The 27,526-nt window shown below is 43.4% G+C and overlaps 1 protein-coding gene across 1 annotated transcript in view; it reads right to left on the bottom strand.

Annotated features, from left to right (window-relative positions):
• RPRD2 (regulation of nuclear pre-mRNA domain containing 2) overlaps window positions 1-24,621 on the bottom strand; it is a 49,989-nt gene extending 25,368 nt beyond the window's left edge. Inside the window, exons 1-2 of the mRNA XM_084613094.1 lie at window positions 23,398-24,621; window positions 5,893-6,022 (exon numbers count right to left, since the gene is read on the bottom strand). Coding sequence (XP_084469220.1) covers window positions 5,893-6,022; window positions 23,398-23,599 — 332 coding nt within the window. The 5' untranslated portion in view covers window positions 23,600-24,621. The remainder of the gene's footprint in view (window positions 1-5,892; window positions 6,023-23,397) is intronic.
• Between the last annotated feature and the right edge of the window lie 2,905 nt (window positions 24,622-27,526).

Below are 27,526 nucleotides of genomic sequence, written 5' to 3'. Positions count from 1 at the left end.
GCCTCTACTTTGAATTGTCCCTTACAATGTGCTAACTTTTATGTTAAACAATCTGCTCCACCGTGTGTTTTCCTGTGACACTGGGAGTACCTTTCCCAGACCTGAAGAGCTCGGTGCAACTCGAAAGCTTGTCTCTCCCACCAATAGACGCTGGTGCAGTAAAAGATATCACCTCACCCACCGTGTCCCAGTGAAGCTCTGTGTCTATAAAACTTGTGTCCTATTGGAAGGAAACATCATTTCTGACAATTCTATACTGCCACGAAGACAGGTACATCTGTCTGTTGAAAGTTTTACTCATTCAATTGCCTGGAGTGAATAACGTTTTTAACAGACGATTAAAATATAACTAATTATTATCATGGTATAGGTGGGAGAGTAAAGTTTGTGCCTGGGCTGGTAAATACCTACATTTTCATCATAAGAAAGAACCATAAATATTAAAATTACGTGCCCAAAAAAACATTGTTTATACAGAATTAAAGTAACCCACTGGTGCCTCATATCCTTCCAAAATGTGGGAAGTTGGTAAACTTAACCCTCTAAAATCCAGAAAATATAAAGTTAAGGTACATACTAATCCTGCAACACAATCTTAACTGCCCCAGAGAGCAGGCAATAACCACTGGGAATGCTTCATTAAGTGATGAAAAGGTTATCCAATTACCAATGGAAGTGATGGATTCTCCATCTCTTGATGTCTTCAGATCAAGACTGGATAGCTTACTGGAAGATGCTTTCATCTATTACAAGCCATTAGGCTCAATACAGGAGTAACTAGATGAAATTCTCCAGCCTGTGTTACGCAGGAGGTCAGATTAGATCACATAATGGCTCCTTTTGGACTTTTTTTATCTATGAATATACAAAAAAACCCGCAGTATGAGGAAGGACTAAGAGAACATGCAATTATTTGTTTTCCACAGATTTGAATTCCAGCATTTATATGCACGCACTCCAGCTGCACCCACTTTATTAGGTGTAGCTGTACTGAACAGTGGGGGTTAGCTGAAGCAGTTTGGCAGAGCTGTGGCTGCAACATGGAGAGTTGCATGTTACCTTGAGAGAATAAGTGTGCCTCATTTCTGCACATAATTTTGTAGGCTGTGTCTTTAGCACTGCACAAGAGTGTCTTCTTGCCATGGGATTGTCACCAGTCTGGTGGCAGACATGACAGTGGTCTGCGTGGCTAAATGACGGACAAACGAAGGAGATGTCTCAGAAGGAATCCTTAAGGCAAGGGTGAAGGGGTAGTAACATTTAGTAAGTCTGAAGTGGAATAGGTTCAGCGTTTAAGTGCAGGCCCGATGCAGGGCCTCCTGTTTGCTATGCCTGACCTAACTCAAGATTTGTCTTAGCAAAGAGAAGCTGTAATACTGTCATAGAGTGCTCATTTGCTCTGTCTCCAAAGCATTAGGTAGCATCTGTGAGTGCAGAATGTTAGTACTCCTGTTACTGGGATTCTGGGACACTGCTCAGAGATGGCTTGAGTTAAGGTTTGGTCTACACCTATAACTTAGGTCGACCTAGCTACATTGTTCAGGGGTGTGAAAAAAATCACACACCCCCAAGACACATAATTAAGATGACTTAAGCTCTGGTATAGACACTGCTAGATTTACGGAAGAATTCTTCCATTGATCTAGCTACCACCTCTTGGGGGGTGGATTAACTAGAATCATGGAAAAACCCCTTCTGTAGCAAGTGTCTCCACTACGGCGCTGCTGCACCAGTGCAGCATCTGTACTGTAGACATACCCTAAATTAGGCTGCATTATAAGGGACGGAGAATACCTTAACTTTATACTTCCTGATTTTCAGAGGTTTAAATTTAGCCAATTTCCACATTCGGGAAGGACATGAGGCACCTTTTATATTTCCTTGGGTTTTGTTTTTTAATAATATCTCTGTTCCCGACCCCCTCCCCATGTACAACAGCCCACCTCTCCCCATCCACTGCCTCTGGCTCCTTGGTAACTATTACTCCATTGACAGAATGCACTGGCTGCCTGTCAGTCCCTTTATTGCCCCTGCATTGTCTCCCGTCTCTGTCTATCCAGCACTGCCTGGTTCTCCCTGCTTAGCCCTTCTCCTCACAGAGAGGCAGGTGTTAGCAAGGGACCCACAGGCCAAGGAGAGGAGATGCAGGAACAGTGTAGTGGCTAGCATGTAGTATGTGGGGACACTTTTTGAAGCGGGGGGAAGACAGAAAGAGATCTGGATGTGGGAATTTGTGAGGGACAAAGATGAAACCTCCCCAGCACAGCTCTGATTCCTTCTTTTTCACACATTCTTTCAAGTACTATTCCAACACACACAACTCCCCCCCGCACACACACACAATCCCTCATTGTTCTGATCTTCCATATTCCTTCCAAATTGTTCTGACTCCCTCCACCACTGCTCCAACATTCCCATCATCACAACTACAAGCTCTGATGACCTCCACACCCTGCTGCTCTGAACCCTCTCCCTCAAACACACAACTTTCAGCTCCCCAGCACCAGCTCCACCATCTTCCTTGTCACTCCATGCCCCTGTGTAAGCATGGAGGAGTTGCAGAAGGTGGTGTGGCTGTGAGGAGTAAGAGTATAATCTAGGGGCAGGAAAACGAAGATGCAGAGTCCTCATGCCAAATCTGGGACAAGGGTATCAAGCACAGGCTCGGCACATCCGTCTGCAGCACAGAAGCAACAGAGACATTTGAAGTGGCCCATTCATCTCAGTGAGTTGTCCTCAGATGACTGGGAACACCCCATGGAGGTGAGAATACAGCTTGAAACAATAGCTCAGAGAAGTGAGAATTATCCCATTCATCTCAGTGGATGTTCTTATCCCCTCTCCCTTGTACATGTAGTATCCAGGCTCTCACACAGGGGGCAGGAAGAGCGCTTAAGAGCTTGCCAAGAGAGGCAGGGCTCTGGATAAATTGACTCTCACATAAGGCAGGGTCCCCCAATCCCAGATCCACGCACAGGGAGGCAAGGACCCCCCTCCCCAGATCCCAGCTTACCTTGGGGCAGGGAGATAGGCTCAGACCTCCCCAGGAAGCAGGACCTTCCTGAGATCCTTACTCACGCAAATGGGGGGGCCTACCCTCCCGAGGGCTGGGGGTCCCTGCTGCCCCATCCCCCACTTTTGTTTGAGGCACATCCCTCTCCAGCCCCCTGCCACAGAGAGATAGGGCTTTGAATCTCCCACCAAGATTCAAACCAGCCTGGAGGGCAGGGTAGCTTCAAACGGGATGGGGAAAATGTGGGGCTGACAGTCCCCTGACTTCTGCAGTGACACACCCCCATGTTGCCCCTCTCTCAGCCCCCCCACTCCCATTTATCCTCCTCCCCTTGCCACAGCTCCAAATGTCCCATCTTCATCCCCTAGTTCCCCCCCATCCTCTCCTTGCACACACAATCCCCACACCCCTTGCACTGCTCTAACCCCCTGGTAGTCTACAACAGACTACCTGGAAACCCTTTTTCTTCAACAGTCCCCTAACCTTGCTAAACATACTCATTTCACTCTTTTAGGCATGTGCTGACCTGGGGTATCTAACTTAACCCTGAATAACTGTTTCAATATTTCTAAGGGATAGTGGGAGCCATGCACAAGCTGATATAAATCCTGAGCAACTGAGATCAGTTTGGAGGAGATTAGAGCCATAGTGTGCACCAAAGGTGTGCATGCACACAAAAAAAAATGTTTGAACGAGATGATTTTGTAAAATGCTATTTTGGGGGGTGGGGGTGGTATCTTGGAAACCCCTTGCTTGAATTACCTCAAAATTACCACTAACACTAACAAACACACTCCTGAGGCAGAACAAATTTAAAGACAATTCAAGTCAGCATATGGCTTTTAGAACATTTAGGACAGTCCGTCTAAGTAGAAAGCTATTGCTCTGCTATAATATTAAAAAAGTGGATTAAAAAACACATTCCCCAAAGTGAATGCACCACAAATATATCCTCAAAAGCTTTGTCATGTTTTTTAAACCGTAGCATTTGAGTTTGTAACATAACTGAAAGGCACTTTGGAGAAAAGATAGTCTTGTGGTTATGGCACAGAGGTCAATTTCTATTCTTGCCTCTACAACAGACATCTGGTATGATCTTGGCATTCAAGTCACTTAAGCTCACTTTACTTCTTTCCACATGTGTAAAAATGAGGACAGCATTTCTTTGCTTCTTCACAGAGATAGAGTATCATTAAATAAAACACTAATGAAAAGATGCAGTTAAAAGCAAGATGGAAACTCTCCAATAAAAGTTAAAACAACTCCCTGCCGCCTCTCTCTTTCTCTCACACAGCATTCCACACTAAATGGTTGCTTTGTCTCGGAGCAGATAAGCAGCCGGCTGTCAGAAACGGAGCTTTCAAACGGCGTATCTGCATTCCTACAGCGAGTTCAAAACAATGAGAAGAGTGGCTATTTGACTTAAGGGGATTATGGGACGTTTCCGGAGGCTGATCAGAGTGCAGTAATGTAACACCTTGTCCACACTGGCGCCGTGGCACTCCAGCGGAGGGCGCAGCAAACGTTATTCCACTCGCTGAGGCAGAGTATCAGCAGCGCTGTAGCCGCGGAGTCAGAGCGCTCTATGTGCCTTGCCAGTGTGGACAGGGAGTGAGCTAGTGTTCCTGGGGCTCCTTTATTGCGCTGTAACTCACAAGCGTAGCCAAGCCTTTAGTCTTGAGGAAAGAAGACCGGAGGCAGGAGACTGGGGGAGACACACACCACATGATAATAATTGTCAAATATGTTAAGAGCTGTTATGAAGAGGATAGTGATCAATTGTTCCCCAGTCCACTGATGGTAAGACAAGCAGCAATGCACTTCATCTCCAGCAAGGAAGATTTAGAAAAAATCTTTCCAACTGTAAGGATAGTTAAATACTGGAATAGGGAGGTTATGGATAGAGCCCTGCACGGATACAAAATTTGTATCCGCATCCAATCTGCAAAAATGGTCCATGGATATAAAGTGGATAACCACAGACTTGCAGGGATCTAGTTTTGGAATTGCCCGCACTGAAGGTTTTTCAGAACAGATTAAGCAAACATCTGTCACTGATGGTCTAGGTATCCATGATCCTGTTTCAACATGAGGGGATAGACTAGATTGACCTCTTGAGGTCCCTTCCAGGCCTACATTTCTATGAAAGACTTTTAAACCCTTAAGAACACTAAGTACAGCAGCATATATAAGTTAAGATAAAAAAATGTGAAAATTAGGTGAAGAGCAGGATGAAAGCACAGAAATCAAGGAGACAGAAGGCAAAATAAGAGAAAGTGTTGTAATTAATGACTTTAGCAAAACAAATCCTCTCAGTCTTCCTTCACAACATTTTTAGTTTTTTTTTTGAAAGCACGGTCTTTGAAACAGAGAAGGAAGCGTAAAAAAGTAACCTTGACAGACAAATCAAAGCCCTCAAATTATACCTTATTTACATAGTGCATACAGAATATTAGGTGCTTTACAGATAATTTCTTCATGTTTCACTTCACCATGTTTCCAGTCAGACACTTCATATCATTAAAAAAAGTTTCATACAGTTTAAGAACTTCCATAAAGCCTAATATACACTCCCTTCTATTCCCATCCCACATCAAGATCCTCAATTGGCATAGCTGTGTTTATGTCCCCTCCAGCAGATGATTTTTTTAATCAATAAAAACAATGTTCTAATGCAAGAGATTCTGTTTTTTGCAAAATGTGAATGCACCGATGTGTGCATTAATAATCTTAAAAAATGGGACAATTTATTGAGTAAATAAGAAAACACCTTTGAAATATTTCTAACACTTCTATATAGCTTGATCTGTTAGGGCAATCACAAGTAAATTCACATTTTTCAGCTATTAATCCACAAACAAACAAAACATATCACTTACTTAACTAATGCAGCTGCTTCAGGAAGCACTTCTGCAAATGTATCCCGAAATACAATTGCGTTTTTTCTTTTACAGTTCTGTATGACATCATTGGCCAGGTAAAATAGATTCAATCGATGAGGAAAAGCAGCTAAAGACAAAATAAAAAAAATTCAGTTTTACTGCAAAGCAAAGAGTACCATTAGCATTTCTGATGAAGTGCTATAAATGTGTGATGATTTTTTTCAGCAGTATTTCTATTAATGGTACAACGGTAACAAGACAGGACTAGGAGTTAAAACAGGGGACTGGGAGTCAGGATACCCAAATTCTATGCATCGCTCTGACAAAGATTTGCTGTGTGATTTTGGGAATCACTTCACTGCCTCCATTTCCTCATCTGAAAATTAGGTACAATACTAATTTAGCTCAGGTATGTTGTGAAACTTCATTTTGGGAACTGGTTCAAAATCCTTGCATGAAAGGTGCAACTAAGTGAAAGCATTCTCCCTACAAGTACAAAGTCTCTAGTCTAAAGTTGGCTATATACGGAACCTAAATAAACAGCGAAGGGTCACTGACTTCTTCTAACTTTTGTAATTTTTACTCAGATCATGGGACCATATGACCAAAAGACTACTGATATCAAAGGGTGGTAAAAGGTCAAAATAAATACTATATGGTGATCTTAGATGGAGAAAAGGCCAGTTTGGCCCAGAAAATCTGCATAGTATGCAGCCTTTACAGTTTTTGAAGAAGCACTGTAGTTTGCAGTGTTTTTGGCTGCCCTGTTATGAAAAATATTTTACAGAAATTTCATTAAGTAATTAAGAAGCCTGCTATATCTAAAAAATAATCACTCATATAGGGTCTCTTTGGCTGGGCAGCTAGCCTATAGCCACACTGAGTGCAGTGACTGGAACAACAATATTACCAAAGAAAGTAACAAATAATTGACAGATTTTAACCTGAAGAGTAATTGGATTACACTGGCATGTGGGAAGCAGTTACTAAATAGGAGCATTGTCGATTTGGAAAGCTTGTTTATCTGAAAGTTTTGCACCCAAAATAGCTACAAACACCACCTACAATTAGTTAATAGTTAACAAAATTTAGTTTTTCCTCATTTTTCAATTTGCTCACTTTGTGCTTAAGAGTGCTTCGTGTATAATCAGTTTACTTGCTTTCCCTTGTATAGCAGGTTCTCCCTTGAAGAAAAGATCCTTATAACCAACAACAGAAAGCAGTGAAAAGTCATAAAAATATTAAAGGATTTTTTCAGTTATCAGTATATATTTGAAGAGGGCTTTAACAGATATGGGATTTTAAAATGGAATTTTTGAATTGATTCAAGCTGACACACTACAGTACCAATTATTAGTACAGAGAAGTATAACCTAATCTAATTTTGAGCTTTATACTGCAGCCCATCACCACAGAATGTGAGAACGTACCACATATTTAACGCCAGAGTTATTGCGTGAGATCCACATTTACCATCATCTACCGCCCTAACCCCACTCACTTTTTCAACCTCTTTCTTTCCCAGAGGCTTCCAGAATCTCCCCACCTTCCTTTCCCATTCACTCCCTTTGCAAAAGTCACACAACAAAGCACTTCTCTGGTTGTGGAGGGATGGATATGGCACCCTCTGGAAACTATTTATACTGCACCTTCATTCAACTCAGGGTAGTTACAATGAAGTGAGCTGTAGCTCAAGAAAGCTTATGCTCAAATAAATTTGTTAGTCTCTAAGGTGCCACAAGTACAGTACTCCTTTTCTTTTTGTGGATACAGACTAACACAGCTGCTACTCTGAAACCTAGCAAAGACAAGCTCAGCCTTATCAAAGAAGTAAAGTGTACTGCTTCCCTGCTCCTCCTCACAAAGAGCAAGCTGATAAGACCCAAGCAGGCCAGTCCTCTGCTGCTTTCCTTCTGTGTGCCTAGTCCATTTACTACCTCCTCACTTTCCTCCCTCTTCCCCAAAGAATATATACGCATTGCTGCTTGTGCACGAAGCACTTTCCCAGCAACAGAACTGCAGTGATACACAGGCCTCGATCCTGCTGCTCCTCTTGGGCCATGGGAAGAGCATGGTGTTGAGACAGAACAGGTGTAAATCTTCTGCTACTTATGAAAAGTTGATGAAAGGCAAAATGACTGTGCCTTTACTGTATCTATATAAAGCTCTTTCCCTACAGTCCGGCCAAGCAATACAGTTCCAACTAGGTCTGCCCTAATTTCACTATGCTCCTACCAGCACCACTGAGGGAAGGACCGTTCATCAGAGCAGTAGCACAGGTGCTACCCTCTCCTGCAGGAAAAACAAACATTTTCCAGAGGGAAGTGGCATATACCCCATTAAAAGCCACTGAACCACCACGACAGCAGTCTCAAGAAACCTTTCCTCACATTGTTGATGCTTTTCCAACAAGGTATCATATATAACGGCACTCTGTTAACATGCAAACAGAATGTTGTGTTTTTTTAAATTCCACAGTTGTAAACTTCTTTCAGACTATTGTTCTGAGCATGATTTTTCATATAACCATAACTCCACTAAACCCATTTTAGCAAAATTACTGCTATTGCAAACGTGAACTAAATTCAGGAGGCACATCAAAAGAGCTGCATAATGACATTTCTACAATGCATTTCTTTAGCAGAGGCAGAACGGTTCATATAGTGTTCAGTTAAAACATTTCTATCATCATAACGGGGAAAGGTATGAGAAGGAAAAAGGTTGCCCATAATTTTGTAACTTCAGTTATAAAGCATATGCAAAGAGGCCTATCCTGTATTGTGCTTTAACCAAAGAAGAGCCCTAGATTTCTCACATCAACACTTAGATATTATGGTTATTAGCAATACAGAAAATACTAAGATAAATCTCCTGATACATGAAATGTCTCTTCTGCCCCGCACTCCCCTGGCTGTTGTGTTGTTCCCTGCTGTGTCACTCTTTTTGGGCTATGCAAGAAGTGCTAGATGCAGCTTATTTTATTTTGCTGCACTGCAACTGGCCTGAACAAGTCATGACCCAGTAGCTAAATATTTTAACTTTCAAAAGTAAGAGTGTTAGGAGAAATATATAGATTTTCATTTGATGGCATTGTTCGAGGAGATATAACTCACTGTTTACTGCATTGCTCTCATTCCATACCATGTAAACAGTCAAATAATAACAAAAGAAGTTTATGGGAAGCAGCTCAGGACACCTCCTGCTTGAACAGATGACCAAAGAGTCTCCCTTGGAGCCATGTCATCTATTTTCTGATTTTGCTAGCTGTAACAGCAGAACCTCAGAATTACAAATACCTCAGCAATGGAGGCTGTTCGTCACTCTGAAATGTTCGTAATTCTGAACATTGTTGTTTTCAAAAGTTTACAACTGAACATTGACTTAATACAGCTTTGAAACTTTACTATGCAGAAGAAAAATACTGTTTCCCTTTATTTTTAGTAGACTATGTTTAACACAGTATTGTACTGTATTTGCTTTTTTGTGTGTCTCTGCTGCTGCCTGATTGCGTATTTCCGGTTCCAAATGAGGTGTGTGGTTGACTGATCAGTTCGTAACTCGGATGTTCATAACTCGGAGGTTCTACTGTACCTCTAATCTACCTATGGTGAATTCAGAGGTATTCACTTACAGTGTCTCTTTAACATGTTGGACAACATGATCTAGACCAGGCAACAGGCCTCTATGGATATGACTACTCTGTAATAGAAATACTTGCCACTTGCCCATGTCAGCTGGCTTGGGCTCCAGGACTATAAAATTGTTGTGTAGATGCTCAGGCTGGAGCCTGAGCTCTTGTACGCCATGAGGGGGAAGGATCCCTGAGACTGAACATCTCCACCTCAATTTTACAACCCCGCAGCCCAAGTCAGCTGACATGAGTCAGCTGTGGCTGTTAAACTGCAGTGTAGATATACCCTATAGAGCCTAGGGCCTTGTCTACATGGGGAAGTTTTATCAGTCAACACTATACTGGCATAACCACCCCTCCCCCCCCCCCCCCCACACACACAAGGTCACGTTTATTCAGGCAAAAGTCTGGCCTTTTTCATTTTAGATTACACTCCTTCCCAAACAAGCACCTAAATGAAAATGGCACTCTTGTACTAGAAAAAATTATGCATCCGATGAAGTGAGCTGTAGCTCACGAAAGCTTATGCTCAAATAAATTTGTTACTCTAAGGTGCCACAAGTACTCCTTTTCTTTTTAGAGAGAATATGTTGCAGCCAGTTGAGAAATGCAATCACGCACATGTTGCAAATTTAAACATGCAGTGGCCAAGTTTCTTATATATTTGCTGCCTCTCATTTATTGAAACACCACTGGCCACACCCTATATTTCTCCCAAGGAATGAAGTTAAGGATGCTTAATGCAAACACTTGTGGGATGTCACTGAACCTCTGGAAAAGAGATGTAGTCAAATGAAACAATTACCTCTCTGCTTGCCTGCATGGAAATATCTAGAGAGGGGATCTACCTATTGCTATCAAGGGATATGCTGTGTTTGGTGACAAGATGATGGCGTCAGTGAAGGGAAAATATAGTGAGAAGTCTTATGATTTGTCAAAATGAGCTCCTCCCCCGGTTAAAGACAGTTTGTACAAAGTCAGAAAAAAATTCAATTAATTTCACAAGTCTGTGTCTGATGACTGGCAAGCTGCAGCACATGGCAACATCACAGTTGCTCTACTAGAATCAGAGTGTAAGGTGAGAAGGGACCACCAGATCATCCAGACTTCCTGAATATCACTTGCCACTGACCACCACCCGACCACCCCCACATACCAAGCCAAGACCTAGAATTAGACCAAAACAGAACTGCCCTTAGGAGACTAAGCTATTGTGTGCCACAGGCTGAGAGCAAAAGGGACTGAGGTGAACCAATGCCCGAGGACCCTGCAATGGCAGGAGTTGATTAATAGAGATATAGACAGATGATCTTGAAGAATGATGTGTGCCCCATGATGCACAGGACAAGGAAAAAACCCAAGGTCACTGCCAATCTGAGTTGAGGGAAAATTCCTTTCCAACCTTGGTTTAGAAGAGTAAGTTATAGGTGCGCAAAGTGTTAGCTATAATCTCTAACATCCTATTATGGCATGGGCCCTGACTAACTAGCAGACTATGTCTCTTTCTATGAGCCCCAGTATGATAAACTGGGGTATGTTGGTGTTAAATTATGAACTCAATCATGTGTTGTAACCACCGTTTTTTTTCCAGGGGCGACACTGTATTGCAACCTCCACTTTGGATTAGTGCATCCATTTTGTAGTAGGGGTTTGATATTTAGTTGAATTACTACGTGAGAGAAGCACAGAGCAAACTAGGGTCAACAGCTCTCATCCCTCCACTACTAGCCTGTTCACAAAAACAGTCAAGTCTCTACACAGAAGTCTAGTCTGGGGAAGGGGCTGGAGTTCTTGAGCCTGGGCACATTCCCTAGAGGAGTCAGAAACTATATTTAAGGGCTAATGGTCTGTGAGGACAGACCATCCATGACCTCATGCCAGACGGCCAGGGAAAGGAGAGGGAAGTCAGGAAGGTCTCCCTAGCCCAGCAGTTCTCAAACTGTGGGTCACGACCCCATAGTGGATCGTGACCCCATTTTAATGGAGTTGCCAGGGCTGGTGTTAGACTTGCTGGGGCCGAAACCTGAACCCCACTAGCCGGGGCTGAAGCCCAAGGGCTTCGGCTTCAGCCCCAGGCGGTGGGTCTCAGGCTTTGGCTTCAGCCTCGGGCAGTGGCCTGAAGCCCTGGGGCTTCAGTTTGATTCAGGCAGGCTCAGGCTCCGCCCCCTCTCCTGGAGTCGTGTAGTAATTTTTGTTGTCAGGAGGAGGTCACAGTGCAATGAAGTCTGAGAACCCCTGAGCTTATGGACACTGAACCCAGAACTCGCAGGAGGGTGAGATGAGACACAAGAGGCCACATTCAGGACTGTGATATTTTCCAAAGATCTGCACCTCTCCAGTGCTGTTTAACACTAAAGTACCTGTGACTAAAAAATTCCTTTGCTAAGCCTGTATTCCTTGCTTGCCTGCCACACGGTTGCTGAAGGGATTAATTTAGAAGATCAGAGCACCCACAGTAACAGGAAACTTTAAAGGATCATATACAAGTAACTGGGGGACCAAGAGGGATGGGGGTCTAAGGAGGCCAGATTGTAGAGTCCCACTGCACAAGAAGGGTGTCAGACATGCGGACTGCACCTGGAAGTGTGCCTGAGAGACCCAGAGCTAGGAACAGTGACCAGTTATCACCCAGAGCCAGAAGGCTTAAAAGCTCATGGTATCCAGCAACTGAGTCGAATCAGAACAGACTGATGTCCATCCACAGAGGAGGAACTGGGTCAGGCTGTGACACACCAACGGCTGAGGAGCTTACGTGACTAGATTTGAATTTTGGAGGACCAAAGGCAGGTGTTTTCCTGAGAGAGGATGGTCTTGGACTCTGGAATTTTTGCCTCTTACCAGTCTACCAAAACTCAAAGCCAGGACTTCTCCTTGAGGAGAGGGAAGGGGTAGTTTTTTCTTTATCATCAGTTCTGGTAGTGACCTATTCCTATTATATTAGCTGTTGTAGGCAGTAGTTGAACCTATGCTTTTAATCCACTCTGTGAATGTGCCCATGCCATACAATGGGCACACTTACAAATCCCAACATAACCACTAATTCTTACAGTGGTCAAGTCTACAATTTCATCTCTATACCTTTTGTCTTCAGAAGCAAAAATTAAAAATAAAGTTATGACAACATGTTTTCAGCACTTAGCCATAAATTATCAAATGAAAAAAAGCTATGGGATGAGTTAGTCAAAGCTAGTTTAACGCTGTTGGCACTACCTGTGGTGAACTTATTTTAAAGGGGTGTGTGTGTGTGAGATCACTAGTCGCAAAGAATTTGCATCAAGTGCGGGAATGTGTGCAATGATTACTTATTAATGTGTTTTCTGAAGCATTAAGTCACGTCTGCTTCAAGACACTGACTATACATAGTCATTTAGGAAGACATCCACTGGAGAGCTAACTTCAAGACCTGAACATTTTACTAGACTCTAACAGGCCAGTGCCCAGTAGATAAAAAAAATTACACCTCCCAACTCAAGCTGTGTCCAAGAAGTCCCAAAGTAGTGATCTAAGCTGCTATTGCCCACTCAGCTCTAGTCTTTTGTATTAGCTTTGGCTAGCAGATGACAGGGGGAGTGCTATGTTCAGTACACAATCAGGAGAAAGTCTCTTCTTCCCATTCCTGTCATTTTTGGCTGTTGAGGATGAGGGAGAGAAAAGACAAGGGTGAATGTGTGTGTTGGGGGACAAGATGCGTGCGCACAAATGCAGCTTCTTTGCCCTCCCTTTCTCTATCCTGTTCTACATAGTTTTTCTGATGCTTTTCCTCTCCATTTGTGAGCTGTGTCAGTGAAGTGAAATGGATTATAATCTTGTAAATTTCCCTATGCTGCTCCTCTTACAGAAGCCACAGACACTGGCCTTTTGCTTCTGATGCTTCTGCAATCTCTTAGGAGAGGGAAAAGGCTCTTTATTCTTCATTCCCAGCCCCTCCCAAATAGTAGTAGAGGTTCATATAAGACTCTCTTCTACTGCAACACATTGCAAATCCCCAAGTATAAGACCAGAAGCAGCCTTTCTAATGGGATGGTGAGGTTAGATAAATTTATCTTCCTCCTTCTCCAAGAGCAACCCAGCAGCAAAAGAATACAGCCCACCGTCTCTACTACTCCTGCCCACAGGAGGGTCCCAGCAGGAGTAGCAAAGTGAAATTTACAAGGCTCACTTTACAGTTCCCAGAGGGAAGTCTTTTCACTCATTACTGAATAGCAGAAAAGTATGTTTTTCAAGTATTTATGGACAATTATTGTTGCTATTATTTAACGCAGAGATTTCTTGCCATTTTCATTATGCTGTGTTAACTGTGGTTAACAGTTATGAAACAGGACACTCAAGTAGTTTAGGCCCCAAATTTATGTTTAATAGAAAACCCGATATGAAAAAAGTTAAGATTTGTTATTTAATAATAAAAACAATTCTTAGCTCTTTAGTGCTTTTCATCCATATATCTTAACATGTTTTTACAACGATCAGTATCTTTCTCTTCATTTTACAGATGAGGAAACTGAGGCAGAGAGGAAATGACTTGCACAAGGTCATTCAACAGGCCAGTGGCAGATCTGGGAATAGTGTTCCATCCACCAGGCCACTGCCTCCCACAAAAGATATTCTGAATTTAAACCTTCCTCTACAGTGCCGTAAAAAACAGCAGAATTGGGCTTAAAACATGACTGATATCTAAGATGAGTCAATTACAAAAAAAATTTAAAACAAGCAGCCAAAATTGTGAAGAGCAGGTCAAACTTTAAAATTCAGTTGTATTAATCTACTAGACAACTATTCTGCCAAATTAAGAGGGTTTACCATAATGCTATTAAAAATTCTGTACAACTTTGTTAAATCCATCCATTGTCACTGGAAGCATTTTTGTCACAGTTGTATTGTCTACATAGACTGCCAGAAATCTTCCATACAATATCAAAAAGTCAGACCTCAAGAAAATTATAATAATTTAAGGATTTATTTTAAATAATTTGTTTTGGTATTGCCAGGGCCCCTGTCATAAATATAAAGGGAAGGGTAAACACCTTTAAAATCCCTCCTGGCCAGAGGAAAAACCCTTTCACCTGTAAAGGGTTAAGAAGCTAGGATAACCTCGCTGGTACCTGACCACAGTGACCAATGAGGAGACAAGATACTTTCAAAGCTGGAGGGGGGGAGAAACAAAGGGTCTGGGTCTGGCTGTGTGATGCTTTTACAGGGGACAGAACAGGAATGGAGTCTTAGAACTTAGTAAGTAATCTAGCTAGGTATCCGTTAGATTCTGTCTGTTTAAATGGCTGAGAAAATAAGCTGTGCTGTATGGAATGGATATTCCTGTTTTTGTGTCTTTTTGTTACTTACGGTTTTGCCTAGAGGGATTCTCTATGTTTTGAATCTAATTACCCGGTAAGGTTTTTACCATCCTGATTTTACAGAGGTGATTCTTTTTTACTTTTTCTTCTATCAAAATTCTTCTTTTAAGAAACTGAATGCTTTTTTCATCGTTCTTAAGATCCAAGGGTTTGGGTCTGTGGTCAACGATGCAAATTGGTGAGGATTTTTATCGAACCTTCCCCAGAAAAAAGGGGTAAGATTTGGGAGGATTTTGGGGGGAAAGACATTTCCAAACGAACTCTTTCCTAATAATAAAAATACTGGTGTTAGACGTTTGGTGGTGGCAGCGAAAGTCCAAGGGCAAAGGCTAAAATAGTTTGTATCTTAGGGAAGTTTTAACCTAAGCTGGTAAAAGTAAGCTTAGGAGGTTTTCATGCAGGTCCCCACATCTGTACCCTAGCGTTCAGAGTGGGGAAGGAACCTTGACAGCCCCTTTAAATCAAGTTTTAGGCTTCTTTAAATCAACCATCCTATAGATTTCTTCAAGTGGCAAATAAAGTCAGTTAGTTCTAACAGCTAAATTCAATTAATTATGCCACAATCCAGCACTTGAAACCTCACAGCAGTTTTCATGATGTTGAACTTTAACACATGCACCAAGGCAGAAATAAGATTTATTTTTTTCAGTTAGGGTCAATTGGTTCTTCTAACCCTTCCAAATTACAAACTACAAAAAAAGTATGTTCAAATAAATCAGAGTTGATAAGGCTATATCTTTAGTTATACACAAGTCTTAATATGCAGCGTTTTAGTGATTAAAAACTACATCAAAATAAGAACACATGCTGCACACTGGTTTTATGAAACAGTCATATGCAAAAAGAGAAGCAAATTTCAATCATACCATTGTGTTATGCAACTGGTAAGCGGGGAATACATACAGTTAACATACTGGGAGGTACCTGAATAAATTCTTATTATACATCAATGAATGAAGAGACCTTTTATTCAATCATGATGTCTCAACAAATTGTAAAGGAGACATCAGTGCTTCTCATGAAACAGTAAACTGTATTATTGATCTCACACTGCCTATGGCCAAATGTTTTTCAAATTCTTCTTCAATTGCACCTCCTGTACTTTTTTTTTTTTTTAAAGTGATGTTATATTGCTTGATGGACTAACATGTCTCAAGTTAATAAATGCATGGTTTACTGACCTGAAAAGCAGTTATATTTAAGTTGTGACTAAATACTAAGCACACTGAATAAATTAGATACTCCTGTCAGAAAGTCTTTTATAATATAAAGAAAAGGAGTACTTGTGGCACCTTAGAGACTAACCAATTTATTTGAGCATAAGCTTTCGTGAGCTACAGCTCACTTCATCGGATGCATGAAGTGAGCTGTAGCTCACGAAAGCTTATGCTCAAATAAATTGGTTAGTCTCTAAGGTGCCACAAGTACTCCTTTTCTTTTTGCGAATACAAACTAACACGGCTGCTACTCTGAAACCTTTTATAACATAGATTCACAGTAGTAAGTTTTGGAGAAAAAGTGATTCACAGCATTAAATACCTTATACTTCTATAAAGCAAATATTGTCTGTTTTATTGAAACTTTCGGTTTTCACATAAGCAAGCAGTCATTGTCCTTATGATTTTATTACTAGAACAGAAAACTGGTGAAGAGGTGATTCAATCATGTGCTGACAGATATCTAAATGTCAGCGCTAATTTTGTATTAAAAGAGGAATGGTTCCATTCAAATAGCATCACATCTTTTGTATAAGAATTAGATAGTACCTTATCTGTTAAGAGACTTAAAGTAGAGAAATGTAGAGGGAAAAAAAATCTGCCAGGATTTTATAACACATACATACTATATGATATAAACAGAGGAAGAAAACTTTGGAATTAAAGAAAATAATTCAAATATCAAAACAAAAATCAATAAATGTTCTGTTTCAAGCAGTATCCAGAGAATGGTAGAAACAATTAGATGAGAACCTAGCCAAGGGTGTAAGACTGATTATATGATGGTGGGTGTAAGTGGGGAGATTTCTTCCTGACCACAGTTTCCAACCTGAAGCATGAAAATCAATGATCTTTTTAAAAGTGCTGCTAATGTCACTACAGATGATATTCTAATTCATAGAAAAATTTCTAATTCTCTTATTCATATATTTAATGAATTTGTAAACCATAAAAAATACTGTATAAGGCAAGTATCATTTCAGAAATACCACCTATAACACTGATCAATTTAATTTTTGTACAATGCTTCCTTTAACAGTGTCACCCTACTAAGAGATGTAAACACCAGTTCAATATAAATACAAGCAGTAGAGGCCTGCAGTGGGACTGGGATTTGCTGTCTTAATTGCAGGATAACTATTCAACAAAAAAATGCAGGAGCGAATGGGAATTGTGAGGTGGGATTAAAAAATTGTCCCAGACAGGGCTCTAACAAGAAGAACCCCATTTATTCAATCTAACTGGGACTCAGGCCAGCAGCCAGCTCCCCTCCCTCCCCCGCCCCACTCCCACCTGCCAGTGGCCCCTGCCGATTAACTCCTCCCCTTCCCTCCCAGCGCCTCCTGAACACTACAGAACAGCTGTTTTGCAGCATGCAGGAGGTACTAGGGGGGAGGGCGCAGAGGGAGACAGGGTGCACTCAGGGTAGGAAGCGGAAAGAGGTGGGGCGGGGGTGGACCAGGGAGGGGAAGAGGCGGGGAGGGAGTGGGGCCTTGGTGGAAGGGGTAGAGTGGAGGTGGGGCCTGGGACTGAGCAGAGGTTGAGCACCCCCCTGGGAAAATTAGAAGCCGCATCTGTGACTCAGGCCAGATCGGATAACCAAAAATTCGGATAACCCAGAGAATGGGAAAGTGCGAGGCTGCAATGCCATCTAGAGGGCACAGGAGAGATCACCCTCTTTCGGACCTGTGTGCGCTGGTTGTTTGGTTAATAAGGAGAACTAGTTAAAGGAGGGTCGGACAACTGGATTCTACTGTACCTTCATTTTAATCTTATAAAAACTCTATTAAGAATTCTGAGACAAATCCACACTGTTATCTTATTAATTCTACCTTTTGCAAGAGGCTCTCCGAAAATAATAGCTATTAGATATTTTTACAGGCTTTTAGAGTAAAAATACATTTAAGAGCTGCAGAAAATAAAAGCAAATCAAATTTTCTTAATTACTACCAGCTATTATTTGTATTATCATGGACCATTCCTATTCATGGACCAGGACTCCTTTGTGCTAGGTGTTGTAAAAATGGAACAAAAAGACAGTCCATGCCCCAAACTGCTCACAACCTAAGGGCAGGTCTACACTACGGGGTTAAGTCGACCTAAGTTATGCAATTCCAGCTATGTGAATAACATAGCTGAAGTCGACGTAGCTTAGGTCAACTTACTGTGGTGTCCACACCGCACTGGGTCGACAGGAGAGTTTCTTTAATCTTCTCATTCTGGTGGAGTATCGGAGTTGATGGGAGCGTGCTCTGTGGTCGATTTAGCGGGTCTAGTGAAGACCCGCTAAATCGACCCCCAGTGGATCGATCACCGCATCAATCCTTGGTAAGTGTAGACATACCCTAAGTATGAGGCAACAAACAATAGGTGGATGCAGAGACAGGTAAGAGAGTACGAGGAAACAATGAGACATAAATTGGCTCAGCATGATATGCAGTGGACTCAGTACAACAGCCAGCTAACTATTGTCAAGTTTTTGTAGGGATGATAGAAAAGGAGAGTTTTTAAAGTGGAATCTGAAGGAGAATAATTAGTTTTGTGGTGTTTATGGGGAGTTCCTCTCAAGCATGAGGGGCAGCATGGAAGAAAGCATGAAGGTATCTGAAAATGTATCAAGTGGGTGATGGAAGCTGCATCATTAGGGCCTTAGAAATTCATGGACCATTTTGGTCAATTTCATGGTCATAAGATTTAAAAAATAATACATTTCAGATACTTAAATCTGAAGTTTAACGGTATTGTAACCGTTGGGGACCTGACCCAAAATGGGGTAAGTGCAAGGGGGTGTGTGTCACAAAGCTATTGTGGGGGTGGTAGTGATACCACCACCCTTACATCTGTGCTGCTGCTTTCAGAGCTCGGCAGCTGGTGGGCAGCTGCTGGCTGGGTGCCCGGCTCTGAAGGCAGTACCACCGCCAACAGCAGCACAGAAGTAAGGGTGGCAGTAACGTAAGAATGGCCACACTGGGTCAGATCAAAGGTCCATTTAGCCGAGTATCCTGTCTTCTGACAGTGACCAGTGCCAGGTGCTTCAAAGGGAATGAACAGAACAGGTAATCATCAATACCATAGCATGCCACCCTCACTTCTATGCTGTTGCTGGTGGTGGTGCTGCCTTCAGAGCTGGGCTCCCAGCCAGCAGCCACTGTTCTCCAGCTGCTCAACTCGGTGAAATCTGGTCTCCCCTACAATAGCCAGTTTTCACAGTTCATGACGTATTTTTCATGTCCAATTTGGTAGGGCCCTATGCATCCTGGGCTGATGGAAGGCAGGAAATCAATGTCTCGATGGTGCATAAGTAAGAATATGATTTAGTCGCAGAGGTCATGGAAGTCACGGATTCTGTGACTTTACTGCATTTTCATGACTTCTTCGGCTTCAGCTACCAGTGACAGGAGATGTGCGCCCCAGCCCCTGTAGTGCGGCTCAGGCTGTCAGTCCCCACACAGTGGGGCTTCAGCTGTCATTCCTTCCCTCCCACCACACTCCCAGTTATTTTTAGTACAAGTCACAGACAGGTCACAGGCTACCATTAATTTTTGTTTATTGCCTGCAACCTGTCCATGGCTTACTAAAAATAACCATGACAAAATCTTAACTTAAGCTTAAGAGATAATAGGTAGGGATAGGCCATGAAGCTCCTTCAAAGTGAAAGTAAAAAGCTTGTTTGATGTGATAGAGAAGGGGGAGCCAGAGGAGGGATGCAAAGAGAGGGATGACATAGTCTAAGAAAATGATCTTTGTGACAACATTCTGAACAGATATGTGTGGGGCAAAACTGCATTTGTCGAGGACAGAGAGAAGGATGTTGCAGTAATCAAGATGCAAGAGGACAGCCTGGACAAGAGTTTTAGAAGTGAATGAACAAGAAAGGCCCTATGTGGAAAATTAAATATAGCCTAAATGGGAGGATTTAGAGAGAGATCTGAGTCAAAGATGATGCCCAGGTTAGAGGCCTGAATGACAAGCAGGATGGTGGTGTTGTCCACAGTGAATGGGACTGGAGGTAACAGGGAGGTTTATGGGGGAGGGGATTAAGAGCTCTGTTTTATCCATGTTGAGACGGAGCTGATGGCTAGACATTCACAAGTAGATGTCAGAAAGACCGAGATTTTAGTTTGGATAGAAGACAGGTCTGGAGTAGAGAGGTAGATCTGTGAGTCCTTAGCAGAGAAACGGTAGCTGAATTTTCTTTGCAGGTGAGATTACCCAGAGGTAAGGTATAGAGGAAGAAGGGGCTCAAGGACAGAGATCTGTGGAAACTATACAGAAATGTGCGGGTGATGAAGAGGATGATGCAAAGGACACATTGAAGGAGCAATTAGAGAGCAGAACCAGGAGAGGATACGGTCATGGAAGCCATGACAGGACAGGATATAAAGAAGAGCATGATCAATGGTGTCAAAGGCAGATGACAGATTGAGGATGAGGATGGAGTACTGGTTCTGAGCTTTAGAAAAGAAAAGGTCATTAGAGGTTTTGACAAAAGCAGTTTCTTAAGAGTTAATATTTTGATTCTTACATGGTACCATTAAAAAAGACAACTTAACTACTTGTCACACTACCAAAACAAAAGAAAATTATGAACTACTCTATTTTGCTCTGCCCAGCAATCCCAGCCCTAGAAGACTCACTTCTCACTATGATATACATTTGAGTTCACATATCTGAAAATAAAGTTTAATTACAACCTTTGACAATAATAAACAGTATAACATTTTAGTAAGTCAGACAACTGTACTGTTGAAAATTTAAACAATGAAGTGTTTTTTATGCTGATTAAAAGGCAAAGAAAATAGTTTAATTTTATATTTGAACCCTCATGCTAGCTGAGTTGCAAATGCCCACTCCCACAAAATATCCCCTTTACTTGCAGACTGCTCCAAAACCTTAATTTTCATTGACCTTTGTTGCAAGATACATCTCAGTTTATTCCAAATGACAAGCAAGTCTTGCTTTTGAGACTTTCAGACTGCTAGGAAGAATTGATGTATGATTTTAAAATGCAAAAGTTATGCTAACTGAAGCAGTGTGTAATAGTTACTCGCCATAATCTCTGCATCTAGATAAATATCTGCAATTCAAGCCCTAATAACTGTACCTCACAAGTATCAAAATTCATAACAATTTACAATCTATTCTGCCAATTAATTCACAGCATTCCTCAGCCTGCTCAGATTAGAATAAGTGATGCAAGTGAAGGACATAGTTCCTGAATGAGGAATCAATCCTGTTTTCCTTCTGTAGAGAGCTCTCAAATACAATCAAAGTAAACAGGGAAAAAAGAAAAGGAGTACTTGTGGCACCTTAGAGACTAACCAATTTGAGCATAAGCTTTCGTGAGCTACAGCTCACTTCTAATCAACCCTTAAAATGGAGAATGAACTATTTCAAACATTTTTAAGCATAACATAAAAAGTTATAATGCCACTTTAATGTTACCTCCTTACGCCTGCAAAACTTGCTTTAGCTCATACTGAGACAGTACGAGATTTGAATGTTTTAAGGACATATGAAAGAGCAATTCCAGCAAAGATGATCAAACCATGTTTAGACTAGTGAAAAAGATTAATCTCTCCACTGTCAAGTCCACAATACAACTACGGCCAGTGCTCTCTAGATTTGATTTTAATATCCAATACTCTTTCTCCTACCCACATCTAAAGAGACTTCTATTTTGGGAGTGGGGGAAGAAGCCTGTGGCTAGCCCCCAAAAATGAGAGCTGATGTTCCGGGAGGTTAATTTACATCCTTATTTTTTTCTTGGAATTGTATACTAAAATCTTTCAGATGCAAGTATTAATAAGTACAGACCCGAGACTCTGGAGAGGACTCCTTAGTTACTGGTTAACATTGTAAGGAACATACACAGCAATGATAATGCCATATGATAAAACTGAGAGATTAGAATGGCTTGCCTAGAAGTTACATGCTCCAAAAATTTCTTCTCTGGATAATTATGCCTCAGAGATCTTTAACTTCAATAAGTTTACTAAAGCAGGAAGAAGACTAGCTATCAATTATTAAATATACGTTTGAAACCTGTGGTACAAGAAGGTAGTTGTTTCCCCTTCATCCTCTCAATACACTCCCTCTCTCCCTACCCCAAACATTCTGTTGCCTCCCACTACAGTTTTTGGACTTTTGTGAAGTTGTGTTAGAACGTCTATTACTGTAAAGGTTATACACTCACATCCACTTCAAACTGAACATTTCCGCTTGTGAATTAAATACCAAACATACAAAAATTCTAAGCAACGCAACAGATTTCCCAGACTTGTCCTGAACTATAAACGAAGATCTCAACCAATTTAGAAATTCACAGTAAATCATGGGTTCCCAAATGATCACTATAAATTCATACGCAAGATCTTTTAAATTCTGAAACAGATCTATTTTAAAGAGGTACAATGTTAGAGGCACCATGCATTTCTATTATTTCTTATTAACACCACAAATCATCAATCAATAAATGAAAGAAATGGCATTTTTCAAGCTAAGAAAACCAACGCATTTTGCAAACATCTCTGATTGTACCAGGTATATACAGACCGATAGTTCTGTTTATAGACTCCAAAGTATTTAAAACACAATAAAGGAACCATCTGGGTAGGAGTGGGGGTGGCTTAAATAACTAGGGGAAGCCACTGAGAACCTGATGCATAGTGAGGGAATATAAACAAGATGCAGATTAATGAGTCTGTAGGGTGGGAATCACAGGGTAAGTGACACAGGAACAAAGATATGTCAATAACTGCGGGGGGGGGGGAAGGAGGAGAGATTCATATCAGGAGATATGTCTGGATTAACAGGGTTTGGAAAATGGGGAGAAGGGACTAGACATGGAAGGCAAGTGAAAGGAAGAAAGGGATTATTTCCCCAGAGTCCCTCACAGCCCCTAATGCCTCCATCCTAACCTCACTCTCCCAATTCAGAGTTCGAATCTTGACCTCCTGCATAACACAGACCAGAGAACTTCCCCAAAATAATTCTCAGAGCATGCTTTTTAGGAAAACACCCAATCTCGATTTAAAAACGGCTAGCAAGGGAGAATCCATCATGAGCCTGGCGAACCTGTTTCAATGGTTGGATGGGGAGTCATTACATTTGCCTCCCCCCCCCCTCCAATGAAAAATTATGGGGTTGTGGTGCCTACTTTCCTAGATGCCCCGCCCCCCACATCTCCCTCCTGGTGCCCTCTTCGTTCACCCAGGGGCAGATAATGAGGCCGCGGTTCCTTTTTCTCAAGAGCCCCCCACCCCGAATCTCCACCTCCCGCCATGGTCCCCCCCCCCGCACTCACATCTCCTCAGCCACTTCATCCAGTGATACACGATGGTGCTGTGGTGCCTCTTGTTCTCCAGGCACCAGGACGACAGGCCCTGGATAGACTCCATGGTGTTGGTGACCGACTGGAACTTCCTGTCCAGCGATGCCTCCAGGGCCCCCGCCGAGGAGGACGACGACGAGGAGGCCTTGCTGCTGCCTCCGCCGCCGGCCGCCATCTTCCTCCCCTGGTCGCACAAGCAGCAGCGCCGCTACCCTCCGCCGCGGCCGGGAAGCGCGTGCACCGCTCAGCCGCCCTCCCCTCCCCCCTCGCCCGGGGGGGAGCGTGCCTCCTGTGCGCGCGCCCGGGCAGAGATGGGCTGGGCTGGCCGCCGCACGGGTATGCTATATTTAACCGGGGCCACTTCCAAAGAAGGATGCATGTAACGATGCACCCCTTTTGCGCCTTTGTGCTAGGGCTTCGCAGTCCGGCTACGGTCGTGCAACGCGGGAATGCGAGCAGGGCACCCGCGCAGCCCCTGCGTGCTGGGGTTTCCCAATCGCCCCAGGGTGCACACCGCAATGAGCCTCTGCCCTGGGCGCTGGGGTCCCTACGCCGCCTCCATGCCGCGACGTTCAGCCCTAGCCTCCAGCCCCCTTCGCCGGCACGCAATCCCCGCGCGCAACCCGCCCGACGCCGCGCGCGCGAGGGTCTCGGCCCCCACCCCGCAACCGCATGCAATGCAACAGCGAGCAAAGCAAACACGCCCCCCCTCCAGCAAATGGAGCGGCTCTATCCCCGCCCCCTAGAGCGGGCACAACGCCCAGAGGTGAAACCCCCTCACGCTGAACTGGGCCCGGCCTGTCCGGGGCCGGAGGCGCGACAGGCCGCTACACGCCTCCTCTCTGGGGCACCCAGGGGTCGCTCTGCCACAGCCCACCGCCCGGCCTCTCTCACGGGCACGCGCCCCCCCCCAGTCCCGAGACCCACGGGCCGGGCCGGGCCGGGCGCGCACTCGCGCGAAACGGTGGGAGCGTCGCGCGGCCGCCACTGGTCGCGGGAGCGCGCGACTCACGCTCCCTCCCGGGGTACGCGCCGCAACCCCGCCCCCCTCGCTCCCTGCGGGGCTTTTAACGGACCCCTTCCCCTGAAGGGCCCCTCCTGTGCTCGTTGAGCCGCTAACCGGTTAGGCAGCTGCCAGGGGCTGGTTATTCTCCATCCCCAACACAGCTCGGAGCCCGCCCATCGGCCGCCATTTTGTACTAGGTTTCTCAAAGTTAGCCTCAGAACCACAGCCACCTAGTACGCATGCGCCAACCCTCTCGGGACGCTGCCAACTACGCACGCGCCGAGCGCCTCCAGGCGCAAGATGTTCACGACGCACGCGCCACACAGTGGTGGCGCACATGCCAAACTTCTCGTCAGCGTCGCGGAGCATACTGGGCATGCGCGAACGTGACCGCGCAAACACCCCATCCCTCTCAATCGATTGTGCGCAAGCCTGAGGAAATCACGTTCCTGCGCATGCGGGCCGCTCTCTCTAAAACAAGCGCCGGGCGTGCGCCGTGAAGCGAGGCACTCTTTCCTATCACTGCGCATGTGCGAAGTGTAGGGGGCTAGACCTGAGGCGGGAAGGGAGCGCGAATGATTGACCGAGGCCTTCCCCCGCCCCTGGGGAAAGGGTCAACGGTGTCAGTCCAATCAGGGCTTCCCAGCGCGAACTAGGGAGGGAGGCAGCTGCCTGGGGGCTGCAGAATGAAGGGCAGGGCCATACTCCCTCCCAGCATCCTTTGTGCTCCCCTCCCCCACCTTGACCATGCTCCCAGCATCCTTTGTGCTCCTCCCCCCCACCTTGACCATGCTCCCAGCATCCTTTGTGCTCCTCCCCCCCACCCACATGCCTGATGCTGCCAACAGTTGTTACACTTCTTTCCCCGCACCTGCCATTAACCACACGCCTGGCATCCTTTGCATTTCCTTGCACCATGGCCACGGTCCCAGCATCCATGGTGCTTTCCTCCCCTCTTCATGTTTTTTCTCCCAGCAGCCTTTACAGATGGCCACAGGCCCAAGTTGTGGAAGAACGCTTATGCTCTCTGTTTCTCCCCACCACCTTTTTGGCCTGCAAACCTAGCACCCTCCCCTCTTCTGCCCAAGAGAGCAGCATCAAAAACACAACTAGCCCAGCTCATTCAGCACAGGCACCATTTTGCAAAGGCACCCCACATCAATGGTAGAACCTGCAGCAGGTGGTTTGTAGAAGAGAGCAACAGGCTGTTTTACTGAGCAGAGCCTGCCACAGAAGAGATTTAAAAAAAAAAGAGGATAAACGTAGAGAAACAAATTACCACTTTTAAAGGAGTAATTACCTAAACTTGTAAAAAAAAATTTTTTTAAATCAAGCTCTTACAAGAGATAAACCCTCTCAATTGCTTCATTACAGTACATTTTAAAACAAACCAACAATTAACAGACAATACCAATTTACAACCAAAGTAACAAATCCTTACCTGAAGGAGAAAAGTATTCTAATACTGTATTGTCCTCAGCCAAAATAAGAAAAACCAAGCAGCACAAATAGTTAATTAAATATTAAGATTTTGTTATTAAATTAAGATGGCTCAAGAAACAATATCTGGTTTTTAAAAAATGTGAATAAGATTGTCTCTTTACAATGAAGAGGCATATTTTAAAGCTCTCTGTAACAAGATGTGGTACTTCACACCAGCTTCTGCAGAAGGCAGGCTGATGGAAGAGAAGTGGTTCCTGAGCTTTAGCTCACAGGGGGGAAGATGATTTTCGGGAAGTTACAGGAAGCTGTCTCTTTACCACCAGCCATCCTAGTTCCCATCATACAATATTTTGCTCCTGTGGTAGACACATCATAAGCTCGTGTCTTGGATCCAGTTCCTCATATAATTGAGCAAAACCAGTTTATTCTGAGACTTGTCAGTACACAATTAAAGAAAATCTAGAATTAGATGTTAATACAATCTTGAGTCTTTCCTACATTCAGGACACAATATACAAAGTCCCTTTCATTGTTTAGAATGAGTTACAGCAGGAAGTAGTGTCAACATCAGAGCATAAATAGTTGAGAGTATAAACCGAAGCACTGTTGTGCCAAAGAGACAAAAATGACTAATCCTACTAGAAACCTGAAGCGCAACTATGCAGGCCATCCTGATTAGCAACAAACTATTATGGCATTTCTACCCCAGCCCCCAGACACTAGGTGAGCTACTTATTCCTCCCTTGAAGTCCTATTTCTGAGAATGTATTCAAAAGTTTGACTCCAGCTACGGAATGAAGCAATAGGACCAGATTAAAACAGAGATCCTGCATTCACAGAAACACTGTGCTTAATTCTCCATTGTCCTGCACTTTGCACAGTCATTCCCAGCACTATGAAATGAGTGTAAAAGGCTACCACACTGATCTGATAGCATTTGACCTCCACTTTGCACTGATGTAGTTGTCTGCACAAGATGAAAGGACAGGATCAGATCTAGTGTTCCAACCTTGACAGATATTCTATATTTCCCGTTATGCATCAACCTGTTAACCTAATTAGGGATGAATGAAAACAAAAATGTGCTTATGGGAACCCTTTCCCACTTCATTAAAAAAAAGACACTGGACAGCTGCTATTTACTTTTCATCTCTGCAGCAGCTGGGATAAGCATCCAACTGAAATAAATGGGATGACACCAAGACATTTCCATGAATTTAAAAGCAGGTTCAAAGCTTGTCATACAGTGAAGGAAGTTACCTGCACGAAATACAAGACAAGCCAGCTCTGGCTGTAGAAGCTCATGCTAATGGTAATTGAAGAAACCCACTCACCAACGTATTTTCCTTCTAAGGACCAATCTAACAGACAGTAACTGCCTCAGTAAGCACAGTACAACGTGCACTACAGCTAAAAGTGTTGAGCATATTTACTGCTGCAATTTACAATGCTGCACAGGATATTACAAGAATTCCACTTTTCCCTAAATATTAAAGTTCAAGCTTCACGACGCTGCCTCTTCATTCTTGTCTGCTCCTCTCTCCAAACATCAGCCCTCAACTGCCGCTACTCACACCAGCTTCACAACAAAACAATCTGACCCTTCCTCCACTTTGCTTCTTATGCATGGAATATTCTCCCTGAACTCATCTG

This window comes from Lepidochelys olivacea (genome assembly GCF_965140295.1).
Source record: "Lepidochelys olivacea isolate rLepOli2 genome assembly, chromosome: 24".
NCBI classification, from domain to species: domain Eukaryota; kingdom Metazoa; phylum Chordata; order Testudines; family Cheloniidae; genus Lepidochelys; species Lepidochelys olivacea.
This window is presented reverse-complemented; position numbering and strand designations above follow the sequence as displayed.